Below are 22,659 nucleotides of genomic sequence, written 5' to 3'. Positions count from 1 at the left end.
CTCTCACTGAGTAAAGGATTATGATGTCCAATGAGCCTTGACGATATGACTTGTATTTGGGAAGAAGAGAAGGAAGAGGGAAGAAAAGAGGGAAGTAGAAAGGAAAAGAAAGAGAAATAGAGGTGGAATATACACGCACATACACACAGGCAGCATGTGTATGCTATATATACCTATCGTATTATATATTATGTATATTCTATCTGTCCTCTCTCTCTCTCCTCTCTCTCTCTCTCTCTCTCTCTCTCTCTCTCTCTCATCTATCTATCTATTATCTAACATCTACCAGCTCAGTCATCTAGCTCTGTTCAGTTTTATTCGCTGAACCACAGGCTCCTCACGTGAAGATTATGAGTTCTACATTTCAAGCACAGGTTGTCCAAATATGCAGAAATAGCCGCATGGAACACATTTTTGGGTGAGCCCGGAGAACAGGTCTTTCCTGGGAAATTCAATTCCCTTCTCTAGCTCCTAATTTCTTCTCCTGTAAAGCATGTTCTTAGAATCTCAGACGAGTTCATTTTCTTATTTAAAAACCTTTGCCCAGAGCTGGTTGTGGCATCTGTCACACAAAGAACTGCCACAGTCGCTTGCATGTGCGGATGGATGAATGAATGAGAGGTGAGAGGTAAGGCAGCTGCCTGCCGTGCCGTGTCTCGGGGGTCTGCAGAAATTCGCAGGGTGCATTCTGAGACAGCCATCGTTCAGATAATAGATGGAAGCTTCTTGGGGGCACAGCCTTGTTTTTTGGCTTCAGCCAGTGATTTTCAAAAGATTGCCTAGAACTACCTGAACTGGAATTACCTTGTTAAAAGTAGAGATCCCTGGCTCTTACTATAGGCCTGTCAACGCATAAACCCTGGGGTGGGCTCAAGAAGATGTGGTTTTAATGGTCGTGATTCGGATAGGCGCTGAATTTTGAAGACAGTTATTAATCCTTGGGTTTACCATTCTTGGATAATTCGAAATCCCGGTTTGTTCTTACAGGAACGGGGTGAACACGTTTGTTTGCTCAGCAGTTCAACGGTCAACTTTTCAATTTGTTTTTTTTTCCACCCATTTCCCCAGCGTCTCAGAGAGCCAGCCTCTGCTTAATCAATGCAGGTGTTGCAAAATCTAGAAAGGGCCAGCAGGGGGCGCCAGCTGCCCACACATTCCGTACCTGCCATCCCTCTAGCTCTGAAATCCATAATAATTTTTCTTTTAAAGGTGGGAAAAATCAACCTTCAAGACTTCTTCTCTTAGAAAACTAACCCTTCCCCCGCAAAGAAAAAACAAGTGTTTCAGGATAAAATGAAATTTCTCGTCTGTGCAATTGAATCAACCAATATATAGACCATTATCTGGATTTTTAATTGTATATGGTGACACGTTCTAAATAGGGCTATCTCATCCAATTTCACTCTTTATTCAGTGGAAGGGGAAAAAACTCCTGAGTTTATTTTACGGAAAATCGTGACACTGTTCTCTGCATATCAGCCTCACAGAAGGTACTGGTATTGACAGATCGTCAGGTTTGAGTACGGAGCTATCTTCTCCTGGTTGGAATATTTTTTTTTTTTGGATATATTGTTTTCAGCATATAAAAATATGTGCTAATAAATACAGATGAGCCAAAGAAAAACCAACATAAAAATCACCAGAATGTCTCCATACCAAGACCATCACCGTAAGTTTCGATTACAGTTAAATCACTCACACGCACACCCACGTGTGATACATGTATGCATGTGTATGTACGCAGGCTCACGCCATGTCACACTGTTTTTTCCCGCCTGCTCTCTCACGGATGTGCATGCTGTAGCGTATTCATGCCAGTGAATCGGCTTCCACATCAGTTTTAATGGCCGCCTAATATTCTCTCATGGACGCCTTGGCGTATTTTCAACGAATCCCGTGGCAAAAAGCTGCGGATGACTTAGTGGTGTCCAGGAGCGTTGTAAGTGTCGCTGTGATGAGCAGCCTCGCGTCAACCATCACGTGCCTCCTTGATCACGTCACGCTGTTAGTCGGGCAGATGCTGGTCGTGGCTGTGAGCTCGCACAGGTGGGCGCTGTGCTTTGCTGCTGGCTGTTTCTGGTCGGGTATAGACACGAGTATGTGGGGCCGGCCTGGGCGGCTGGATCTCGGTGGACTTTTTGGGGGGCTTATTTTGTTTTCTTTTCCCTGTTTGTGTCTCTAGGATGTCGTTAATGAAATGGAACACCTGTTAGTTTTTTTTCTCTCTGTCTTAACAAAGGTGGAGAGCCAGGTTGAAGGAGGAGGGGTTTATAATTCACCAGCCACAGCAACTGCATTCCCAGGCAATGCCCCCCAGGACTCAAAAGCGGATGGCGGGCTGGGCTGAGAGGTGGCAAGCAGGCGGTGGACGTGTACTTGAGACCAAAGAATCTAGTACAATACGGGAGCGTCTGCTTGAGAGAACACAGTTCGGGCCTGGCTGGGAAGCGTGACACAAACTTGTCCTGTAGGGGGATCAGAGCCAGATGCTCTTTCTTATTTAGAGCCATACTTGCAATTTTTATCTTGCTTTTCCGCACTCTCCTCGCTGCTATGTGGGGCAGGCTGGTTAAATGCTCCAGCATGTGCTACGAACAACCTTTTGAATTCGTTTGCTGGTTACCTCACTCCCTATGCTTCGCACACTTCCCCTCGCCCATTTCTCTTTTTCCGTCTCGTTCCGGCCGTCATTTCTAGCCCCCGCTGGTTTTCTAGAGAAATTCTATGGCGCTTTCCCTGAAACGATCATGCTCCAAGATGAACAGCACGTCCCGTTAGTCGCCCTGGAAGGGGCTCCGTCTGAATGTCCAGCATCGAGATGAGAGGCAGGAGAAGCATAAAGTGTGGTTTCTGGCCCATCCACCCACTCAACACAGACTACGCAGGGCGGAGCCGAGCAAGCACCGGTGAGTGGCCACACCACTGGCACGTAGGCGGATTCTACCCATTTTACAGACGAAGGGACCGAGGCCCAGAGGAATCTGTGCTTCATCCCGAGCCGCCCACCTAATGAGTGGAGAGCCAGGATTCGCACCTGGTCTGCCAGCTCCCATCACTCATGGAAGTCGCAGGCCGGGCTGTCCCCTGGGAGAAACCCGAGGGAAAGACCATAAGTAGCCCATGCCATTTCCAACACGTTTTACCAAAGAAAGAAAAGGATAGAAAGAAGGGTCTCACAGCTCCACGCTGACGTTCCCACTGCTCAGGTGACCGAGGGCCCCGCACTCACCTGTGCCACTGTTGATGTGAGGCCATGACCTAGGGAGAGAAGAGAGCCGAGGTGAGTGTCAGCTGCACGTAGTTCACAGACGACCCCGAAAGGCGTGGGTGGTCGTCAAAGGCCATTTCACAGACCAGCCCGCGGAACGGTTGCCTGATGTTTACACTGTTCTAAATACAAAGACCTGAAGTGACATCTCATGACAGAGAATACAGGAAATAGAGGTATGCACGTGGGGGAAGTAACTGTCAACACCACGGTGACATTTTGGCAAATGTCCTTGTCACGCGTGCCCTGTGAATGAGGATGTACGCGTATGTTTCACTATACATGTGCAAACGTAACATAAAAGAAGTGTAGGATCTTGATGTTAAAAACATATATTTTTAATTGTTATTCAAAAACATAGATATCGGCTGTATGATTTTTGGAGGGGGCGTTTAGGTCCTGGCTGGTTTTGACTTTTGTTGATCATGTTGCAACGAGCATCTATGCTTGCGTTTTTAACCTCATTGTGAATATTTCCATGGAGAGATGCCATCAGGTGCAATGAAGGGGTTGGTCACGTGGGCCTTCTGACCCCTGGTTGCCTGTCACCCAGTTGCCTTCTGGAGGAGCTGCATCAATTTATATCCCAAAGCTCAGAGGGGCAGGGACCGTCTCCCTGTGTCTCACGACCATAAATCCGTCCTGTAGACCGACTTTGCCTACTTGGCACCTGATCCCTGATTTTCGGTCTCACTTCCTTGATGGTGAATGAGATGGAGTAATTCTTACTGTTTTTTTTTTTTTTTTTAATGGTTTTGGACCATTGGCATTTTTTCTGTGATAAGCTATCCGTACACGTCTTTGTCATCTCCCGGTGAGGTCCTGCCCGCCCCCCACACTCCTCCCTGGACAATGTGCTTCTGGAAGCACCTTTTCCCCGATGTGGGGCACCGATCTGAAGCCCCAGGCTATGGAACGCTCTGGAAGACGTCGCTTCTCCAGCCGCCTCGTTTGTGCCTTTAAGAACCCCGGCTCTGCCGTCACCTCTCCTCCGAGGCTCTCAGAGTGCGTCACAGGGGCAATTAATTGAGCATCGCAACACATGCCGGGTGTAAATATTTATGAGGCCTGGTTGGTGGCAGGGACACTGGGCGCAGAACAGTTAAGCCGGGAAGTATCAGTAACCAGGAGACCGCAGCCCGCGAGTCCACCTTGCAGCTCAGGCTGCTGCGTTCTGTTCACTGTTGTAATAACACAAGATGACCCCGTAAGCTGGGGTGCTGCCAGTTTACAGGTGAGGAACCAGGGGTCCAGAGAGCCCATAGCCTGCCCAGCTCCACAGAGAGCGAGGGGCTTGACGCCAGCCCGCCTGACCCTGAACCCCGGCCGGCCTAGCCGGGACCTGCAGGCGCTGGCCACTCAGAGCCCTGGCGGTTACCCCCCTGCACCCCTCCCCGCCAGCACCCTTTCCAGTTGCCTGAGATTCTGCAGAAGTTATAAGCGATCAGTGAGAAGGAGCCGGTGGTTGGTTGGAGGCCTGAGACTCTGTCTTGATGCTTTCAACACACACATGGCCTCAGCCCTGAGACGTTGGCCTCTAGGGTCCCCAGATCTGCGGACCGGGGATGATGCGTGTGTGCGCACGACTGTGCAGGGAGCTCCCTGTGGGCGTGGCAGTGACAGCAGGCGGCTCGCAGGCCTGCGCCCCGGTTCCAGGATGCGGGGTGCACTCTCCTAGGGCCCCCGGAGAGAACGTGGGCTTTGAAATTAGGGTTCCATCCTTTTTAAAAGATCTCGGCCTCTCCTGGTTTTTAGGATCGAAGGCCATTAATGCTAGAAAGCCCGTTGGAGGAACTGTCGCCCCATTGTGGCTCCAGGTTCCAGAACTGAGGCCTTTTGGCGCCTGAACCCGGTGGAAGGGGACCCCGAGCGAGGCTGGACTCTGGCTGCCCACTCTCCCTGCTTTGCAGATGCGACTAGAGCTTAGGAAAGAGAGGTGAGCTGCCTGAAGTGGCAGCCGCACTAGGCAGAGCCGGATTTGTTAGGCTCTAAGTCCCTTATTATTTACCAGCCTAGAGCAACAACTCAGTCGGCGAGCTCCGCGTCTGGGAGTCGGCGCTCGTCAGGGCTGTCCGACAGCCGCGGATCTGATCCACTCCGCGCTCCGCGGTGGGGTCCCAGAGCCACGGTGCTCATTCGTATGTCATATCCTCCGGGATCAGGCACCCCAGGGCTCACTGTGCGTCAGTGCAAGCCGAATGAATTAGCAGGGGAGGCCTGGGAGAAGCGGGGAATGGCTTGTTATTCCAGCTGAGCTCGCAAAGTGGGGAGGGAAGAGTGGGAAGCTGAGCCTGTCCCCCACCCCCCCAGGGCCTGGGGAAGGACTGGGTCTGGGGAGGCGTCCCGGACTCCACGGTTGTGTCTGGCTGCCTTGGGGACACTGTCTCCACACCGGCAGCTGACAAGCTCTGTGACAATCTCCCGCGTTGATGCTCTTTGCAGCAGGGTGATTAAAGGAAGACGCTGCTAGCAAACTTCACGGAGATTTGATGTGTTTTCTCTGTGCTCAAGCAAGACCCATGTGTTAGCAAGCTGCCTCTTGCCAGGAAATTACAAGGATGCACCCTGGTTTCCTGTAGCCGACAGCATCAATAACACGGCCACGAGTGAACCGGCCACAGCTGGGTGGGGTCGTATAGCGTGGTGGCCACTCCTCATGCTTCCCATAGCCCCGCTGCCTTGCATATCCGGGCCTGGGCGGGGCAGGGCCTCCTCCGTACCTGCGGCTTGCTGAGGCTGGTGTTCACGTTACTGTAGGGATGGTCACAGAATATGAAACGAACAAGGCTGACTGACCTCCAGAAGCTTGTGGCTTTTAATAGTTAAGCCTCATTGCAAATAAAGGGTTTTAATTTCTGAATTATTATACATATCGAACACTTCTCAGTCATGTAGTATGTCTAATAATTTAAAAGTTTTAAAGGATACTGAATTAGACCTACCCTCCCTCGCCCCTCCCCCCTCGCTGCCTGGGAGAGCTGCCTGAGGTAGGCATGGCGCTGCTGCGTTCTACTTATCCACGGGGACAAAGTTTGGGTGGTGTGTTATTCTGGTCCCATAGAGACGAGACTCGGTCCTGTCTCCAGGGTCAGGCTCCTGTAATGGGGACGAGTTCCTCACTGCCCCCTGAGTGCGGTGCCTGTGGCCCCCACCCACAGTTGGCCCAGAATTCGGCAGCAAAACCTTGGGGAAATGGTCACGGTGATTTCACTCTGCCGGCGCTCTCTTCCTCCCAAACCTCCACGATTAACTGGCTCGGCGCCATCTCTCACTTTAAATTCTGCCCCTGAAATTAGCATCTGTGCTGCCAAGGTGAGCACGACTACCCTGAGATCAAAAGGCTGCTCTAGGATAGAATTCTCTGGCTTTTGGAAGACAAATGATATTTTCAAGAGTCGCCGAAGTCACGTTTAACATAAACGAGAGAGAAACGGAGGCGGATCTGAGGTCTGCGGATCTGTCCCCTCCTTCCCTCTCCTCCGTGACGTGCTCTGCGTCGGGATCTGTGCACGTGACGAGGTTATCTCACCCAGACCTGGCGGCGGTTCTCGGTGGGCGGTGCCTTTAAGTCGGTGTCACGACGTCAGTGCCGAACGGAACCGTGGGTTACGCTTTCACTTTGCAGAGGGGCCGACTGAGGCATGGGGTGATCCCTGGAGGAGCTCATGGTGGCTTTTGACCCCCCTGACCCGTGTGATGGCCAGGCCCACCGTCCTGCCTCTCCGCCTCCGGGAGGGAGGTGGCGTTTGCATAGGGAGCTGTGGGAGGCAAGGGTTGGAAATGCCCAGAGCGAGAGCGAGAGCGAGAGCGCGGGGAGTAGGCGGCGGGAGGGGCTGCCGGCCTGGGGGCAGGGCGGAGCATCCTAAGGCAGCGGATGAAGGATGCTCCGAGCCGCGCCTGTTTCTGAAAATGATGGATTGGAGAGGGAAGGGCTGGGATGTCGCAGTCTAAGGACGACGTCGTGATGGCCCGGGCAGTGGATGTGGCCCCAAAGCCCTCCCCTGACCATCGGCCATCTGTCCACTGGAGCCCACACTCATAAAACCAGAATGGAATCCACAGTGATTCCTCAAACCTCCTCCACCAGCCCCCAGCTCCTAAAAGGGAGACCAGGTACCTAACGCAGTGCCTGGAACATGGCCCGTGCACACAACTGTGCTGTCGGATGAACATGAAGGTCTGAATGACTCAGCGAGTGAATGCTCACGTGCCCAAGGAAGCCCAGACACGCAGCGCAGCCCAAGCCTGGGTCTCCCCACAGCCCGTCCCGCCCCGCCAAGCCCCGGAGTGTCCACACACGGGGGATCTGCTCCACGGGGGCGCGCCCCTCCCCCGCCCGGTAAACACCCTCGGTCCCGGCTCTACGTTGATTTTTCACGGCAAATGCGAGATTGGAGAGCATCTCCCAGCCCTGCAGCCCTTTGAAGCGGATGAAATTCCTGCCGAGGCGTAACTGGGTCAAGGCTCGTATTTCGTGAGCGAGTAAGTGGGTTCGTTCTTTGTCAAAGGAATCCTTGATTAGTTTCAGTGATCTCTTTTCTATTGAATTTTACAAAAAAAATATTTGGGAGTACGTGACTCCCCGAAGGGGTCCTGGGAAAGCCTTTGCTGCCATTCAGAACGGTACAAGCTCGCACCCCAGGCCCCTTTGGCCTCATCCGGTCAGGATCTGACCCGACCAGGGGCCGGGGCCCTCCCCGGCTCTGAGCTCCTGCCGCGCTGGCTCTGATGACATACTTAGGATGGTTAAAGAGTCGTTTATAATTAATTCCTTATTTAAATCTCATCTTTTTAACCTTTCTCATATATATTTTTTTCTTTCCTCAACTAGATTTTAAGTTCTTTGAGGACAGAAAGCCTGTCTTGCGACCTATAATCCCTTTCACATAAGCTGTCTCTGTCCCTGACAAACTGTAAAAGATGACAACAGAAAGACTCGGCATTTGGTGGGTCGTCCAGCAGACCGGTGTGAGCAGCCGAGCAGGACGGTGTGCCATGCCCAGCTGCACACCCCCCTGGCGGGTTGACTCCTGAGTCCCCACCCCCTCACCCTCTCTGACCCCTCCCTACCTGTTCTGTTTCCTACCCCTTCTTTTCCCTGTCCTTCTTCTGTTTAAAGTTCCTTTTATTGCCTCTTTAAGTCTATCTAATACGTGCCGGGCACTGGGAAGGGGACGAGCTAACGGCATCCTAGTGAATCCTAGTGGGTCCTGACTCTGTTCTCCCTCCATCCTCCCCTCCCTCTGGTGTGTTTAATGAGCATCTACCAGGTAACAGCTTCTCGTGGACGAGCACAGGAAAGCTGGCAGACGCCACACTGGGTTCGAAGCATCCCCTGTGGGCCCCATAAGGCTGTCCGCTTGTAAGATCTTCAGGGAGACGCTCCGCTTTCTGCACGGTGCGGGGGGCCGGAGGGAGCGGAGTGATTCTTAACGACCTCTCAGTGCCACGGATTCTCAGGGCAGCTGGGGAACAGGTGGAGAAAACCAGGTAGGTCAAGGGCCGATGAGCAGCAGTAGCCGCCCGTCTTGTCTCTGAGAAGGCCTGGCCTTCATGCACAGAATAGAACAGGGCACTGGGTCCTCCTGGAATCAAGCTTTGTCGCAGGTGCTCGAGGCAGAAGAGACCACGCTGATCCTCAGTGAGGTGGGTCTGGATGTGCGAAGTGTCAGTGATGCGGGTGATAATAGCACTGCCAAGAACGAGGAAGGACAGAGACTTGCACTTGGGATGGGAAGACGCAACTTAGAACCTTGACTCTGTTACTCACTAGAATGTGAACTCGGGCAAGCCCTCCGCCTCCCTGACCCTTAGCCTCCCGCGTGCTCCCCTGGGGCCTGCCTCTGGTTCTGTCACTGCTCACGGCACAGCGTCTTATTTGTTTTTACGTCCCCCGCCCCCAAGCGTAGACTGAGCATCTCGATGGCAGGGTCTGTGTCTTCGTCTCTGATTTTCCCAGTCCCCAGTGCAGTCACCTCTCCCAGGTGGGGGAATGTTCTCTTCTATCCCCCCCCACCCTCTCACATGGGTCCCCATTTTCTGTCTTCTCTCCATCCCATTTACTGTGACATACAGGGCAGGGGCTGAGTGAGCGCCGGGGCCAGCGGCCTCTCACTCTAAGCTCCAAAGCTTGCATTCTTGGGAATGGTCAACGTTCTCAAACTTGGACGGCATCAGAATCACCAGGGGCGCTTAGTTAAGCCCCAATGCCTGGGCTCCGACACTTGAGTTGCTGATTCAGTAGGCGCGGCCTGAGAATCTGCATTTTTAAGAAAGTTCCAGATGATTCTGATGCTGCTGGTCCAGGGACCACACTCTGGGAAACTCCACTATGCTTCTCTGGAGCATGATGCTCATGTCCCTTCTCCAGGGTGGAGGGTCCAGACACGAGCAGGGTCAAGACTCACAGGACTAGAAAGCGAAAGTCACATGAACATATCAACGCAGAAGAAAGTTACGATAACTGAGAACCCAGAAATCGTGATCTAACTCGATCCGGGTTGGGCTCCACCCAAATCCCGCCGGACCAGTTAGTCGCTCTGGGGGCGAGACCCAAATGTACACCCTCTCTCAGGCTCTCTCTCCCCGTCTGTAAAGCGGGAGTAACACCCACTGCAGCACCACAGCGAGGGTTAAATGTTGACGTCCCTTTCACGGCGTCTGGCACGCATTAGGTGTTCGGCGGCTGATTCGGGTTTGAACTTGATCGGAAAACATCGATCAGCACGTTGCTGTTCCTCCCCACGTGGGGAAACGGTACCGAAGAGAAGTGGTACCGGGGCTTTCGGCAGAGGAGTTCCACGGGACGTTCCAGGGCACGTTCACGTCAATACTGTGGACAGGTCGTGGGTAATGGATGCAGTTCCATAGTGATCGTGTGGTTTTATGGGATAATGTCCTGGGCCGTATCATCCAGGCGGGGCCCCAGCACGCAGCTCAGTATTTTACTTTGTCTGTGACCGGGACGTCCATGCGTGTTGGGTTTGGGGGGGCGGTGGGCGTGGCCAGCCCTCTGTGCCCCTCGGGAGAGCTGACTCCTGCACCCAACAAAGGGGCGGCCGTGGCGAGGGCATCGGCATGGAGCGCCGGGTGGCTTTAGGTGTCAGTGGCAAGATTTAGCACACCACGACCCACGACTGAGCCTTGGGGACGTCAACTGCCCTCTCCAAACTGTGTCCTTCTCTGCCATGAAAGGGAAACTTAACCGTGGGGTTGATGGGACCCCGCGAGATGCCAGCCGTACGCTCTTAACAGCAGTGCCTAGGTGTGTGGACCTGGAGCCCGGGATCCTTGTTGTTTATTGAGAAACTACGACCTTCCGGGCACACCGCAGAGGCCCCTCATCTGGGCTCCAAACACAGGAACTGCTGTAGGTGCAGGGGACCAATGGTGAACAAATATTCTCTAAAATACACGAGACGCTGAAATGGCCTTGCTGGTGCGAGCGGGGCCGCTCAGCTAGTGAGCAGGTCGGCGGGCGTGGAAACCCAGCCCCGAGGATGTGTCCTACTCCGTGACACCCCGACCTTCGTCGTCAGCAGACGCCGAGAACGATAACTTGTATGGAAGATGAGCACGTCGGTTTAATAGTTATTAAAGGAAGACAGTAGACCCAAATATCTAGACTTCAGACATTTTGATTTGATTTATAGATCTCGAATACTACCATATTCATATAATTCTTTCGTTATAAAATATGCAGTGGTACAGGGATTTGTATGGAGATGAGAATTCTTTTTAAAAATGTGGGTTTATAAATGGTTTAGAACAGGTTGCAGAAACATCGTCCGTTGCTCTTTTGAATGTATCTCGAGCATGCTATGACACAGCCTGAAATCATTTACTTCAGAATAAAAGCACTTCTCTCTCTTTCTTCCCCCCAAATGTAAGTGTATGTATTGCTTTGATGTATGTAATTGCTGCAACCATCTCTGTTGGAAGGAAGGCTTCTAACCCTTCCGTCTCCCATCTCTCGCTATTGTCAAGAAACAAGAAAAATGAACTCCAAGTGCATTACTTAAATGTAGCGTAAACATCGACGAAGTCTGAGAACGGTCACAAATTTCCTTTTGCTTAATGTGGTCCTGAAAATATTTCAAGAGTTCTGTTTTGCAGGCATTCGTTCACTTCGCTATGGGAAAAATGTATCTTCGAGCCAATCTCGGGGTCTCAGGAATGCTCCCTGTGTCTGGCGCATAGTAGGAACTGAACGAGTGTTTGGTGACTGGCTTGAGTTGAAGTAGATTGGAATGTGGGGACTGGCATAACACAGAGAGAGATCCTCGGGTGCCCCTGGACACAGAGAACGCTCCGGCAGGGCCTGGGGAGGGGGAGCCCTGCAACCCCCCTGGGCATGGGAGCGTGGCCCGGAGCCAGACAGCTGGTCCACGGCGGAGCTAGATTTGATGTCGGAATCCGTCTCTTGTCAGTGGTTTTAGCCCCTTGGCCTCCGTTCTGAGGGTCGAGTTGGCTGAAGCCAGGACTTTGCCTTCTGAGTCTGCATTTTCAGTAGCCTGTGCCAGTCTTCAGGACATAATTGCTCAGTAAATGTCCTTCTCAGTTGAAGGACAAAGAAAGGAATCCATACAGCAGGTGGGTCCCTCTAGTCTCCTTGCGTGAGATCGGATGGTAGACTCGAGGCCTGACCCATCCATACTCCGTCACCTAAATCATTCACCCACTGAACCACGGAGGCTTCTCTCCCAGTGGCTGTCTCTTGGGCTGTTTAGACACCGGAGTGGGTGGTGGAAATAGCCCTGGTCTGAGGCGCTGTGGACGTCAGGAGCGTCTCAGCCCATACCTGCATCACACTGGGGCTAGAGGGTCAACCTCGTCAAGTCCCTTCTCCTTCTGGACCTTGGTCTCCACATAACCGCTAAGATCACTACCAGAGAGAGAGAGAGAGATAGGAGAGAGAGACAGAGAGAGAGAGAGAGAGGCAGGAGAGGAGAAAGAGAGAGAGAGAGAGAGAGAGAGAGAAATAGAGAGAGAGAGAGAGAGAGTGTGTGTGTGTGTGTGACGGTCAGCTTATTTGCCACAGAATCAAACTTTTCACTCCTCTATTAATAAACAAAATATTCTCACCTGTTTTTCGGCAGAGAGAAGTTCTGGAATTTCAAGTCGCTGGGTCCTTCTTTGGTTGTCCTTCTATTGCCCCTGGGAAGAAAGAAAACAGAGTATAGTCAGGAAGGAGTAAGAAGCTGGGGGTGGGGGTGGGGGGGGGGGAAGGCATTGCTTTCCTTCTTAGAAACAACCACCCGGTCAGATTTTAGGAATTAATGTCTCACATGTATTTCCAAATCTCTCTTAGCATTTCTATTAGGGTTTTAAAAAAAATCCACATTTTAAATAATTTAATTACTTTAAATTACTATTATTTTTTTAATGTAAGAGTTTACTTCACGGGGGGCAGTAGCGGGGGATGGGAGAAACTCCTCGGGGAGGACGAGGACGTGATGTGCCCCTCGCACGTCAGCAGGGCCCCCGTGGGACACTCCTTCACCTCTGAGTCTCGGTGACGGTGCTCTGCGCAACGAAGAGCATCATACCTTCACTACATGGTTGACGGGAGGCTGTCCAACAGTGCCCGTGGGCCAAGGCTTGTTCTAGATGCTTTCCTATGCTAGTCGAATTTGACCCCAAACTGGCAAACGTCATCTGGGGTAGGAAGGCAGACTATTTAACGACAGCCACTCGGATTCAGATAATACGTACTTAACTCCTATGTAATTCAGGCACTTTGCCATATGGCGTTTTCTGTGAAGAGATTGAATTATTTTAAATTGAGTTTACTTGTTAAAATTCATTGAGGTGTACATGATCGTGGACCGTCACTATTACGCACCTTAGTTCATTTAATTAGCCAAGCAGAATACACTTTCTTTTCTTTCGTCGGCGTTTTATGGGCTTTACCCGCCACTTACTGAGGGAGCCTCCTCCCTCGTGTGTCTTGATGGCCGCCTGCTCAGCGCCTCAGACACACCGTCCTCCAGGCTCTCGCCGCCTGGGCCAAACTTGCTGCTTCTTGGCCCTTGGACTTTCTTTGTTCACCCCTTCTTTCAGGCACTGTCCCCCTTTTCTGAAACGCCACTGTCTTCCTTCTCATCCTTTACTCTAGCTCGGGCTCTGAGCTCGGGCAGGCGGCCCTTCCTTAGCGAGACCTCCCCTGACCTCTGGGACCGGCTCCTTCACAGCATTTGTCTGAGCTGCGATTTTGCTTTTGTTCTAACTTGGAACTTGTTTGATAAACCTGCCAATGTGCCATCTCTGTGAGGGCAGGGATCGCGGGCCTTGGCCTCCGCGGGGCTGGGTCGGCGCCTGGCCCGCGGTGGGCCCTCGGTGGACTCGCGTGGATGTACACGCCAATAAAGGGCTCCGGGAACTGCCCGACGATGACCTATGATCCCTCCTCCATCCGGGACTGTGTGTGCAGCCAATCAACGCGGTGTGTGGAAAACGGAGCGAGTTGTTTGCATGTGTTTGGTCACTGTGTTCATTGAGCATCTAGAAGGACGATGGCATTATTTTGTTTTTTTTTTTCATTTTATTCTTCAATTTTTTCATAATTTCAAATGATTAAATTATTTCAGAGAGTTCGTTATTTCATTGTTGTTTTTCCTGTCCGGCTAGAATTTGACTCGTAAGCCTGTATCTGCACTCCGATTTCTCCCCTAAGTTCTAGATATGAACATCTCCCTATTTTCTGGGCCTTTCTGATAGGTTATCCTCCCTCAAACCCAGACCTTTTCTCCGGCAAGTGGCCCCACTGCCCGCTTAGTTTCCAGACCAGCAGCCTGGTCAGCTTCCCTATTCATCATCGCCGTCTGGCTAATTTGTTACCGGATCCTGACAAGCGACCCCTAAGAGTCTCTCTTTCTGCCCGCCCCGCGCCCCCACTCCCGGAAGCGGTACTCCAGCTTGGCATCGGCCCCCTCCTTGTTTTTCAGGCCCCCTGGATGCCATTCCACCCGCCAACGTGCAGCAAGTACCCCTTTCTAGTTAAGCCGATTCCAGAGCAGCCTGTCGATCACCCCCCTCAGCCACTTCAGGCACTTCGAACTCATTTTCGAATCCAGTACTTCCAAAACCTTAGCGTTATGTCATCGGCCTTAATTCTAGAAGTTTCTTCCTGTGCACCATGAATGCCTTTGAATGTTCTAGTAAACTACTGCGTGACCTATAGGTTCAGCGCAGGTCACATCTCTCCATGTGATACGATCTCTTTGACCAATTCGGTTTTTGTCACTCCACCTCCAGGTGCAAGAATGTTGAAAATATCGACACCATCACCTGCTGCTTCTCCGGTGTGATCGCTGGGTTTACCGTAGAGCCTTGACGTGCTTCTGGAGAAATAAGCCGTCTACCTTTTCTCAGCTTCTGGGAGATGAACGCCAGAGAATGGCCTTGGTTTTTGACAGTAGGAAGAGTCACTGTTCAAAGCGTGGTGGCCCTTCTAACTGTTTTAAAGGGTCTCCTGAGATCCTTGTTTGAGTCCAGCTTAGACATGCGACACCGTATCCATTTGCACGGTCCTCCGAGAGCCGCGGCTGCCATTCTGCCCTCTGTCCCTCTTGCTTCGTGGTCGTGTCACCATGGACCTTATTCAGGCATCTGTAAGATTCCTTTTCTTACAACCCATGAAACTTTCTACTTTCATAAAGAGTCCATGGAATTTTTTTTCCCCTTATGAATCTGTGGGATTTTCTTCTCCCTAATACGATCGATCAATTCTTCTGTGAGGATCAATTCTGTTCTCTGAGTTTCTGTTACATGCCCTCAGAAGGACAAGAAGACGTTGCTATTTAAGCATTTTTAGTGATGTCACATTACCTTTTGTTTCTCCCTTAAATATGGTGTTGTGCTGTATTAGCCATCTATTGCCGTGTGTCAATATTATCACAAACTGAGCAGCTTAAGCAACATACGTTTATTACCTTATAGTTTTTGTGGGTCGGGAATTTAAGGAAAGCTTCCCTGGTTTCTCCGTTGAGGCTGCAGTAGAGGTGTCAGCCAAGGCTGAGGTCTTATCTCAAAGCTCACCTGCTTCTAAGTTCACATCATTGTTGGCAGGATTCAGATTCTTAGGGCCCGTCGGACCAAGAGCCTCCGTCCCTTGATGTCTGTAGGCCGGAAGCTGCCCCCCGTTCCTTGTCATGTGTGCGTCCCCTAAAACGGCCACTTGCTTCATCAAAATGTGCAAACCAAAGAGACGAGAGGGAAGTTTGCAATCTTAGGTAACGCAGTCACGGGAATGACATCCCGTATTGTTTAGAAGCCGTCGCAGGCTCACTCACAGTGAAGGGAGGGACGTGAGCCCCAGGAGATGAGATAATCGAGTGTCCGTCTGCCACACACGCTGCTTACTCAGTGTGGAAGCGTGAGCAGAGATGGCACTTAAGTAACATCCGGAAGGATTTTTTTTTTGCAAATCTACAAACCAAATCAGCTAGACTCTTTCTGCAGCCAATTTTTTAACCTTCCATGACTCCTGAAAATGTCAGAGCAATTTTCAAAAGTTTTTTAGCTCATTCCAGAAGACTCCGGCAAATTCCAGAATAATCTGGTTCTCCACCTCTTCGCTCTTGCGTGTGACAGGCCGCTCTAATTATTTTTGCAGCAGAATGCTGTACTCCGACCTGCCTTAAAATAGCACATCGGCCGTCTCAAACAGCTTCCCATTTCGCTCTTTCCAGTTGGTCCTTAAGCTGCATGGGTGGTGCGTGCAAACTTCTTTCCAGTTGTATATTCCTATACACAGCTTCTTCTAAACCTGGGAGCGTAGCCCTGCCCCTGAGCACCAGAGCAAGGCCCAGTTCTGTTGGGGATTTGACGCGCTGTAGCTTGGTGCTAGACACCTTTTATGTATATATTGCTGAACTCAGAAAAATTCAAGGGCACACCCAGGCTCCTTGCCACTGGATTGTTTTAAAGTTTGAATTTGAGTATATTTACATAAGGCCTATTTGCTCAGGCTCATAAAGCCTCGCTACGCACTCCCTACTATCTTACATTTTTATATTAGGTGACTGGCCCCTGACCCCGGCCGGTGACCCTTCCTAGAGGAACTTGAGAAGAATGGCCACTCAGTAATGAGTTGACCACAATGAGATCTTTTATTTTCTGTCCCTCACCTATTCGTACCCTGTGATGGCTGATCTTCTGTGTCATCTTGGCTAGGCGATGGTGCCCAGGTGTTTTGGGTGACAGCCCTGCTTCCCAGGCCCCCAAACCCCTTCTGGGCTCCCCTCATCCTCCAGCCTCTTAAATAGCCCCTGAAAGGCTGACTCTGGTCATGGGAACCAAGCGCTCTCAGACTCAAGTCCTTTATTGAACTGAATTGGAACTGGGAAGCAGAGCCTGGTGCCATCTTCAAGGCAAATAGTTACCGAGTAGCTGCTGTGTGCTGGGTATTGTGTTAGGACTGGGGATGCAGGTGGACAAGATGTAAGCGGTGCTCCGGTCCTCCCTGCACAAAGCTGGCAGCCACGTGAGAGGGAGCCAAGCCGGTGAGCGAGGAGCTCATCCCCAGTGTCACAGCTTTCCCCCCACAGCTTCCTACCTTCCTTTGCTCCCGACTTGAATGGCTACCTGGCTGCAGGACAGCCCACCTGGCTGTGTCTTGACTTTCCCTGTGGGCACAGCTCTGACAGCTGCCCGGGGGACTTAACACCTGTCCAGGATGTAGCCCCTCCCTGAACCTCCTTCCGGCCCCTGGGATCCCTCCTCCAGCTTTCCTGACTTGGAGAGAGGCTCTAGCTCTCTGTTGAGATGAATCAGGCTTCGGTTTTCAGGGACCGCCACCTGCGTGGCCATCATTGGTGTGTGCAGGTGCCACCTGAGCCGCTGTCATTCACCTCACACAGAACAGCAGCAGAGGAAATGTTTGTGCACGAGAAGATTCCGAGATGGAGGCAGGACTCTCTTCAGGGCGTTACTAACTCTTGTTTATTAAGGCAGAAGATGGATCCAGAATGTGCTAGAATAGACCGGCTCTGCCTACGGGTTGCAGAGGCAGAGCGGAAGGCGGTGTCTGAATTTAGCTCCTTCCTTTCTCAGAATTAGAGTTTTAAAGTTTCTCAGAGCACACGGCTCGGTGGAAAGGTCGATGTCATCTGCTCACACCTGTCAGTTGTACAGCTGAGAACACGCGGGCCCAGGGAAGAGAGACGGATGCGGATGGCGGTTCCGCCCGGCTCCACGCGTGGTGCTCGTGGCCCCCGCCACGTGGCCTTGGCTTGCCCCGGGCTTGTCCTCCAATTACAAGTCTTTTTCGTGTGTCTTCTAAATAAATTCTCCCTTTTCTTTTTAATTTTCTTGAGAGAAAGGAAGGCAATAGATAACCTAATTTAGAGAAGAAGAAAGTAATCCCGAATCCTTTATGTTCAGGTTTCAAGAAACCCCATAAAACTTCTTTCCTCTATCCTTTTTTAAGAGTTTATTTTTTATCGTACGTTTCAAGTGCGCAACATTATAATTTGAGATCTACACACACTCCAAAGTAATCGCACCGAAGTCCAGTTACTCGTCATCACTATGCCTTCCTCGTTTCTTTTTTGTTTCAATTTGGATTCAGCAAAAGGAAACAAATGAACCAAGAACCAAAAACAAAACGAAAACAAAACCAAACGAACCAGCAGAGCCTTGCATCTCATCTTTTCAAAAGCTTGCTTCTTCCTTTTCTCTGTCTCGTCAGAGGTTGTAGCTCCCGAGAGACCATGAATGTATGCAATACACAAATACAGTAACAACAGTGAATTACCCTTTTTCTGGGTCTATAGATCTCTTCATCGTGGAATTTAATTTATAGATGGTCCTGCCTCAAAGATTCTGGAAGCGCGATAGAAAACAACATGAAAAAAGCAATATGCGTATTTAAAAAAACCCCTCAGAACAAAAACTTGATTTGTGCCTGGTTAGTACACACCCGACAAAAACCCAAGAGTAAAAGGGACAGAAACGGTGTCCTGTGGTCTGCGGGAGCGTAGGGGAGGGGCTTCCGGAGGAACGAGCCCCCCAAGGCCATGTTCTTTCCTCCACGCCTGGTCCAGCACTTTCTGCCTCCAGAAGGTCCCAGGAGAGGAAGGGAAGTCAAGGCAGGGCAGGAGGGGGAGGAAAGCGAGGCCACGTGCCGGCTCCTCCTTCTCTTCTCCGGGAACCTCGGGCACCTTTGTCACTCGTCTCTTTTCTTCCTTCCATGGTGCTCATCGAAAACCTGGCGTTTCCGCTTGCCTGCAGCGACAGCCCGTGTCCCACATGGTCTGGCCCCTGCCCCTCACTTCACAGTTCTCTCTCTACGGCCCCTGCTTTGCTCCCCAATGGCAGCCACCATGAGCAATCGGTCTGCCTCAGGGTGGGCCTGGTTCCTCAAATCTACGTCTGTAAGCAGAGAAAGCAGCATAACCACAGCCCCCGCATCTCAAAATGCCCACGACGACGAGGCTCACAGAGTGACACCAAAGGCGAGCTTTCTCGTTTCTGCGGCCTCTTGTTTCTGTCTCAGCCGATGAGTGTTGAGAGAGCTCACGTAACCTGCTCCCGTCCCTCAGCAGAAAGATGACAGGACTGTGCCTCTCTCTGTACGCCTGGCTTTTAGTGACAGGCGCCACCCACAGCAAGGGCTTGCAGAGGTGGGTGGGACTCGGTGTGTGCAGCTGTGACTTAACGCCAGCTCTGTCCCACGTCACCGTCCGAGGAAGAGGCATGAGTTTGCAATGAGTCCCTAAAACTTGGCGTAATGGCCGCGTGGGCCTAAGCGCCTACGAAGTGCCACCCACTCTTATTCCTGTGGATAGGTTATACTTTATGGATGGAGCAAAAGAAGCCCAGAGAGGCCACGCACGTCGCCTGTGGCCACACAGCTGTGCGGGTCTGAGCTGGGCGTTCACATCAGTCTCGTCTAACTCAAGGACCGTTTCTTTCTACTGCATCGTGGTGGGTGTCATGGAAACAGAGAGCGGCCGGGATCCCAGCCTTACCTCAGGGCTTAGATGCTGTTCTTTTCGCCCAGTTGCTTTCCTGCCCTGATGAGCTCGGAGCTGCCGCAGAACTATCTTTATACATTGTCTGGCGACGTCGGTTTCCAAAGCGCTTATCAAAAAATAATCATACCCAGAGAGCTCATCATTATAACACATCTTCTCATCTGTGCTTCCCAGGGGCTCTGGAATAGCATCGTTCGGCACGGAGCGGGGGGGCAGGTGTTGAGATTTTGTTAGCTTTTGAGAGCATTGTGAGAAATAAATGAGATGATGCTTGCAAAATGCCTAAAACAGTGCTTGGAATGTACGTTCTCAGTAAATATTTGGGCTGGACATCTTTATCACAGTGAACTCAGCAATACATTATTTCCCCGTCTGAGTTCACGGGGCAGGTCAGGAATCGTTCCCAGTGCTTGGGACACATCAGTGAATGAAACAAAGATTCTTGCCTGGAACGAAACAGAAAGGGATCTCTGTCTTTGGGAGGAAAAGGCCGACAGTCCCGATAAACGTGTGGGCAGGGTGACCCTTCCATGGGGCGGCGGAGGCGGGCCTCCCCGAGCCGGTGAGATGGGGGAGGGCACCACAGGGCCAGCGATGGGGCCTCTGCAGGAAGAGCGCCAGGCCCGGGGACAGCGAGGGAAAAGCCAGGGAGCAGGCACACGGCTGGGGTGTTGAGTCACCGGGAGGAGGCTGGGGTGGCTGCACCGGAGCGCAGAGCTGGATCTGGAAGGAGATCCAAGAGCTTCCGGCGGGGCGAGGCCTTAGACGTCGGCTCCAAAGAACTGCGAAGCCATGGCAGGGTCTTGGGCGGAGGGACACGCCGATATCGGTGATGTCCCCACAGGACCTCTTTGACAGCGGGATGGAGAGTAGATGGACCGTTTGGGGGGAGGTCGAAGCAGGGAGACCTCTGGGGAAGGTTTGCAGTAACCTCGGCAGACACCGACGCTCACTGGGACCTGGGACCTTGGGCTTGGGGCACTGAGGCGGGTCCCCGGGGGAAGTAACAATGGCCGAGACCCTGTGGCAGTCTCCTGCGTCACCTCTCCCAACCTGCACACAGAATTAACCTGTCCTTCGTGTCCCTGCCCCTGGAAACCTTTTAAAAAACAAAGCTTTGATAGATATATATACACAATGGAATATTACTCAGTCCTACGAAGGTCGAAATCTCGTTATTTGTGAGCATGATGGACCTAGAGGGTATTACGCTAAGTGAGATAAGTCGGACAGAGAAAGACAAATGCCACTTATATGTGGATGCTAAACAAACAAAACAAATCAAAGCAGAAACAGACTCGGGGCTGTCAGAGGAGAGGGCTGTGGGCAGATGGGTGAATGAGGTAAAGGCGAATAAGCTAGTGAGATAAGTCAGACAGAGAAAGACAAACACCACTTATATGTGGACGCTAAACAAACAAAACAAATCAAAGCAGAAACAGACTCGGGGCTGTCAGAGGAGAGGGCTGTGGGCAGATGGGTGAATGAGGTAAAGGCGAATAAGCTATAGACTTCCAGTTATAAATAAGTCGCGGGGATGTAAGGCACAGCACGGGGAACGTAGTCGATGATACCGTAATGGCTTTATACGGTGACAGAGGGGCGCTAGACGTCAGGGCGATCGCTTCGTAAGTGATGATAATGTCGAATCACTGGGTCATACACCTGCAACTAATGTAATACTGTATGTGAGCGAGACCTTAAGTAAGAACAAAAAAGCCAGTTTCCTGACGTTTTATCTTTTCCCCTGCTCCGGCTTATCTAACTGCTTGGCTTCGTCCGTGTCTGTGCCTGGAGCACAGATCTGGTGGCACTTAAGATTCAGGAGGAAGCAGAGAGCCAGGGGGTTGGCCAAGTGCCGTGAACGTCCTGGCCGCCTTCAGAGGCACCTGCCGCACTGGGGGAGAACGAGAGGGCCAGGCGGATGGTTCTCGGGTGGCCTCTGCCTCACGCGAAGCTTGCCATCTCCAGATGTGAATTCTTGCAGAATGAAAACTCACTGAGCAGCTATACCCCCTGGTCACAGAGCTGGCCACTTTGCTATAGCCCTCACGGGGACACTGTGATGAAGGTGCAACCATCTCCGCTTCGGAAAGAAGGAAATGAGTCTGAGGTCGAACACCTTTCCAAGGTCAGCTGGTCACTGGCAGTCTGGGAAAGCTTGAGGTTTAGTTTAACAGAGAGTCAGTAATGAGACCTTCAGCATCGGACCTGCCAGGGGAAGGGGACATGAGTGTGGTGTCCCCTGGGTTGGCACTGCCGTCGTGGGGTGACTCGAACTGCATGCACGGCAGAGCTGGTGGTTAAAACGGCAGGGATTTTAAAAGCCAGTTGCTAAACACCGTCATTAAAAATTAAATTGTATAAAATTACAATGGAATGAATTATATGAAAAACAGAGGCAATAAACCCTCGCAACGCTCCGCTTCCTAATAATTTTGCTGCAGTTTGTTATTAGCTGTCGTCTGGATGCTGTTTGCGTGTGATGGAAATAAGCTGGCGTGGATTCTTCCCAACTCCTCGTTCAGCGACTTCACACTGCTGGTGACTTCGGCCATGGCAGGAGCATTCACACCACATGCTACAGACCAGAGTTCAACCTTTCGCTTTGTCAATAGACTAACTTACGAGAGCGATGGAGGGAAAGCTGATAAAGCAGATTTAATTGAAAGCTGTGTCATATCTGTAGGGGCGACACTGTGAATAGCACAAAACCCGAGGACACGTTTTCCCAGTTTTCAGCATTATTTTCTGATTCGACGAAGAAGTCGCTCTGCTGCCATCACTGCTGCCAGGGAGCGTCACATCTGTTTTACTCATGAACGTAAAGGGAAGGATCGATCCCTATCGGTGTCAGAACTGTACTCATTTGTCAACTGCAGGCGTGGGTTGGGGAGTTCAGCAAAAATCAAAATCGTTCTGTGAGAATCAATGGGCTATATAGAAATTCACAGTAAAGAATACTGCATATGTCATTATTATTTATAAATTACATACCGTACATCCTTTATTTCTTTAATATTTATAACCAACTTGTGTGTGTGTGTGTATGCATATTTTTTCCCCAAAGAGCTGTTTATTAAACATTTATAAAATTTACCGAAACACCACACTGGCTAACGCACCCCGAACCATTGCCATTTGTGGTGCCCTGTCGAGGATGAGGTCAGCTTAGGTGCCAGAAATAGCTGGTATATGGCCCATCTGTGATTAGACCCTGGGTTTCTGACTCAGGGCAATGATTTTACTGTCCTGAGTCACATGTTTCTCATCTCTAAAGTGGGGTGCATAATAATGGATTAGTCCTTCTGCAGCTATACCCGCAGATAGACCAACACCCATGGATGAGGGCTGTAATTCCTTCTCGTAACACCCACCTCTCTCCCAAGGCAGACCCCAGAGCCTTTTCCT

At 51.2% G+C, this 22,659-nt stretch overlaps 1 protein-coding gene across 1 annotated transcript in view; it reads right to left on the bottom strand.

Annotated features, from left to right (window-relative positions):
- CLNK (cytokine dependent hematopoietic cell linker) overlaps positions 1-22,659 on the bottom strand; it is a 96,469-nt gene that overhangs the window by 58,894 nt on the left and 14,916 nt on the right. Inside the window, exons 3-4 of the mRNA XM_015594845.1 lie at positions 12,353-12,424; positions 3,230-3,258 (exon numbers count right to left, since the gene is read on the bottom strand). Of these exons, the coding sequence (XP_015450331.1) occupies positions 3,230-3,258; positions 12,353-12,424 (101 nt within the window). The remainder of the gene's footprint in view (positions 1-3,229; positions 3,259-12,352; positions 12,425-22,659) is intronic.

The sequence above is a fragment of the Pteropus alecto genome, unplaced genomic scaffold (assembly GCF_000325575.1).
Source record: "Pteropus alecto unplaced genomic scaffold, ASM32557v1 scaffold5, whole genome shotgun sequence".
NCBI classification, from domain to species: domain Eukaryota; kingdom Metazoa; phylum Chordata; class Mammalia; order Chiroptera; family Pteropodidae; genus Pteropus; species Pteropus alecto.
The sequence above is the reverse complement of the archived record's forward strand: the minus strand, read 5'-3'. Positions and strand labels throughout refer to the sequence as shown.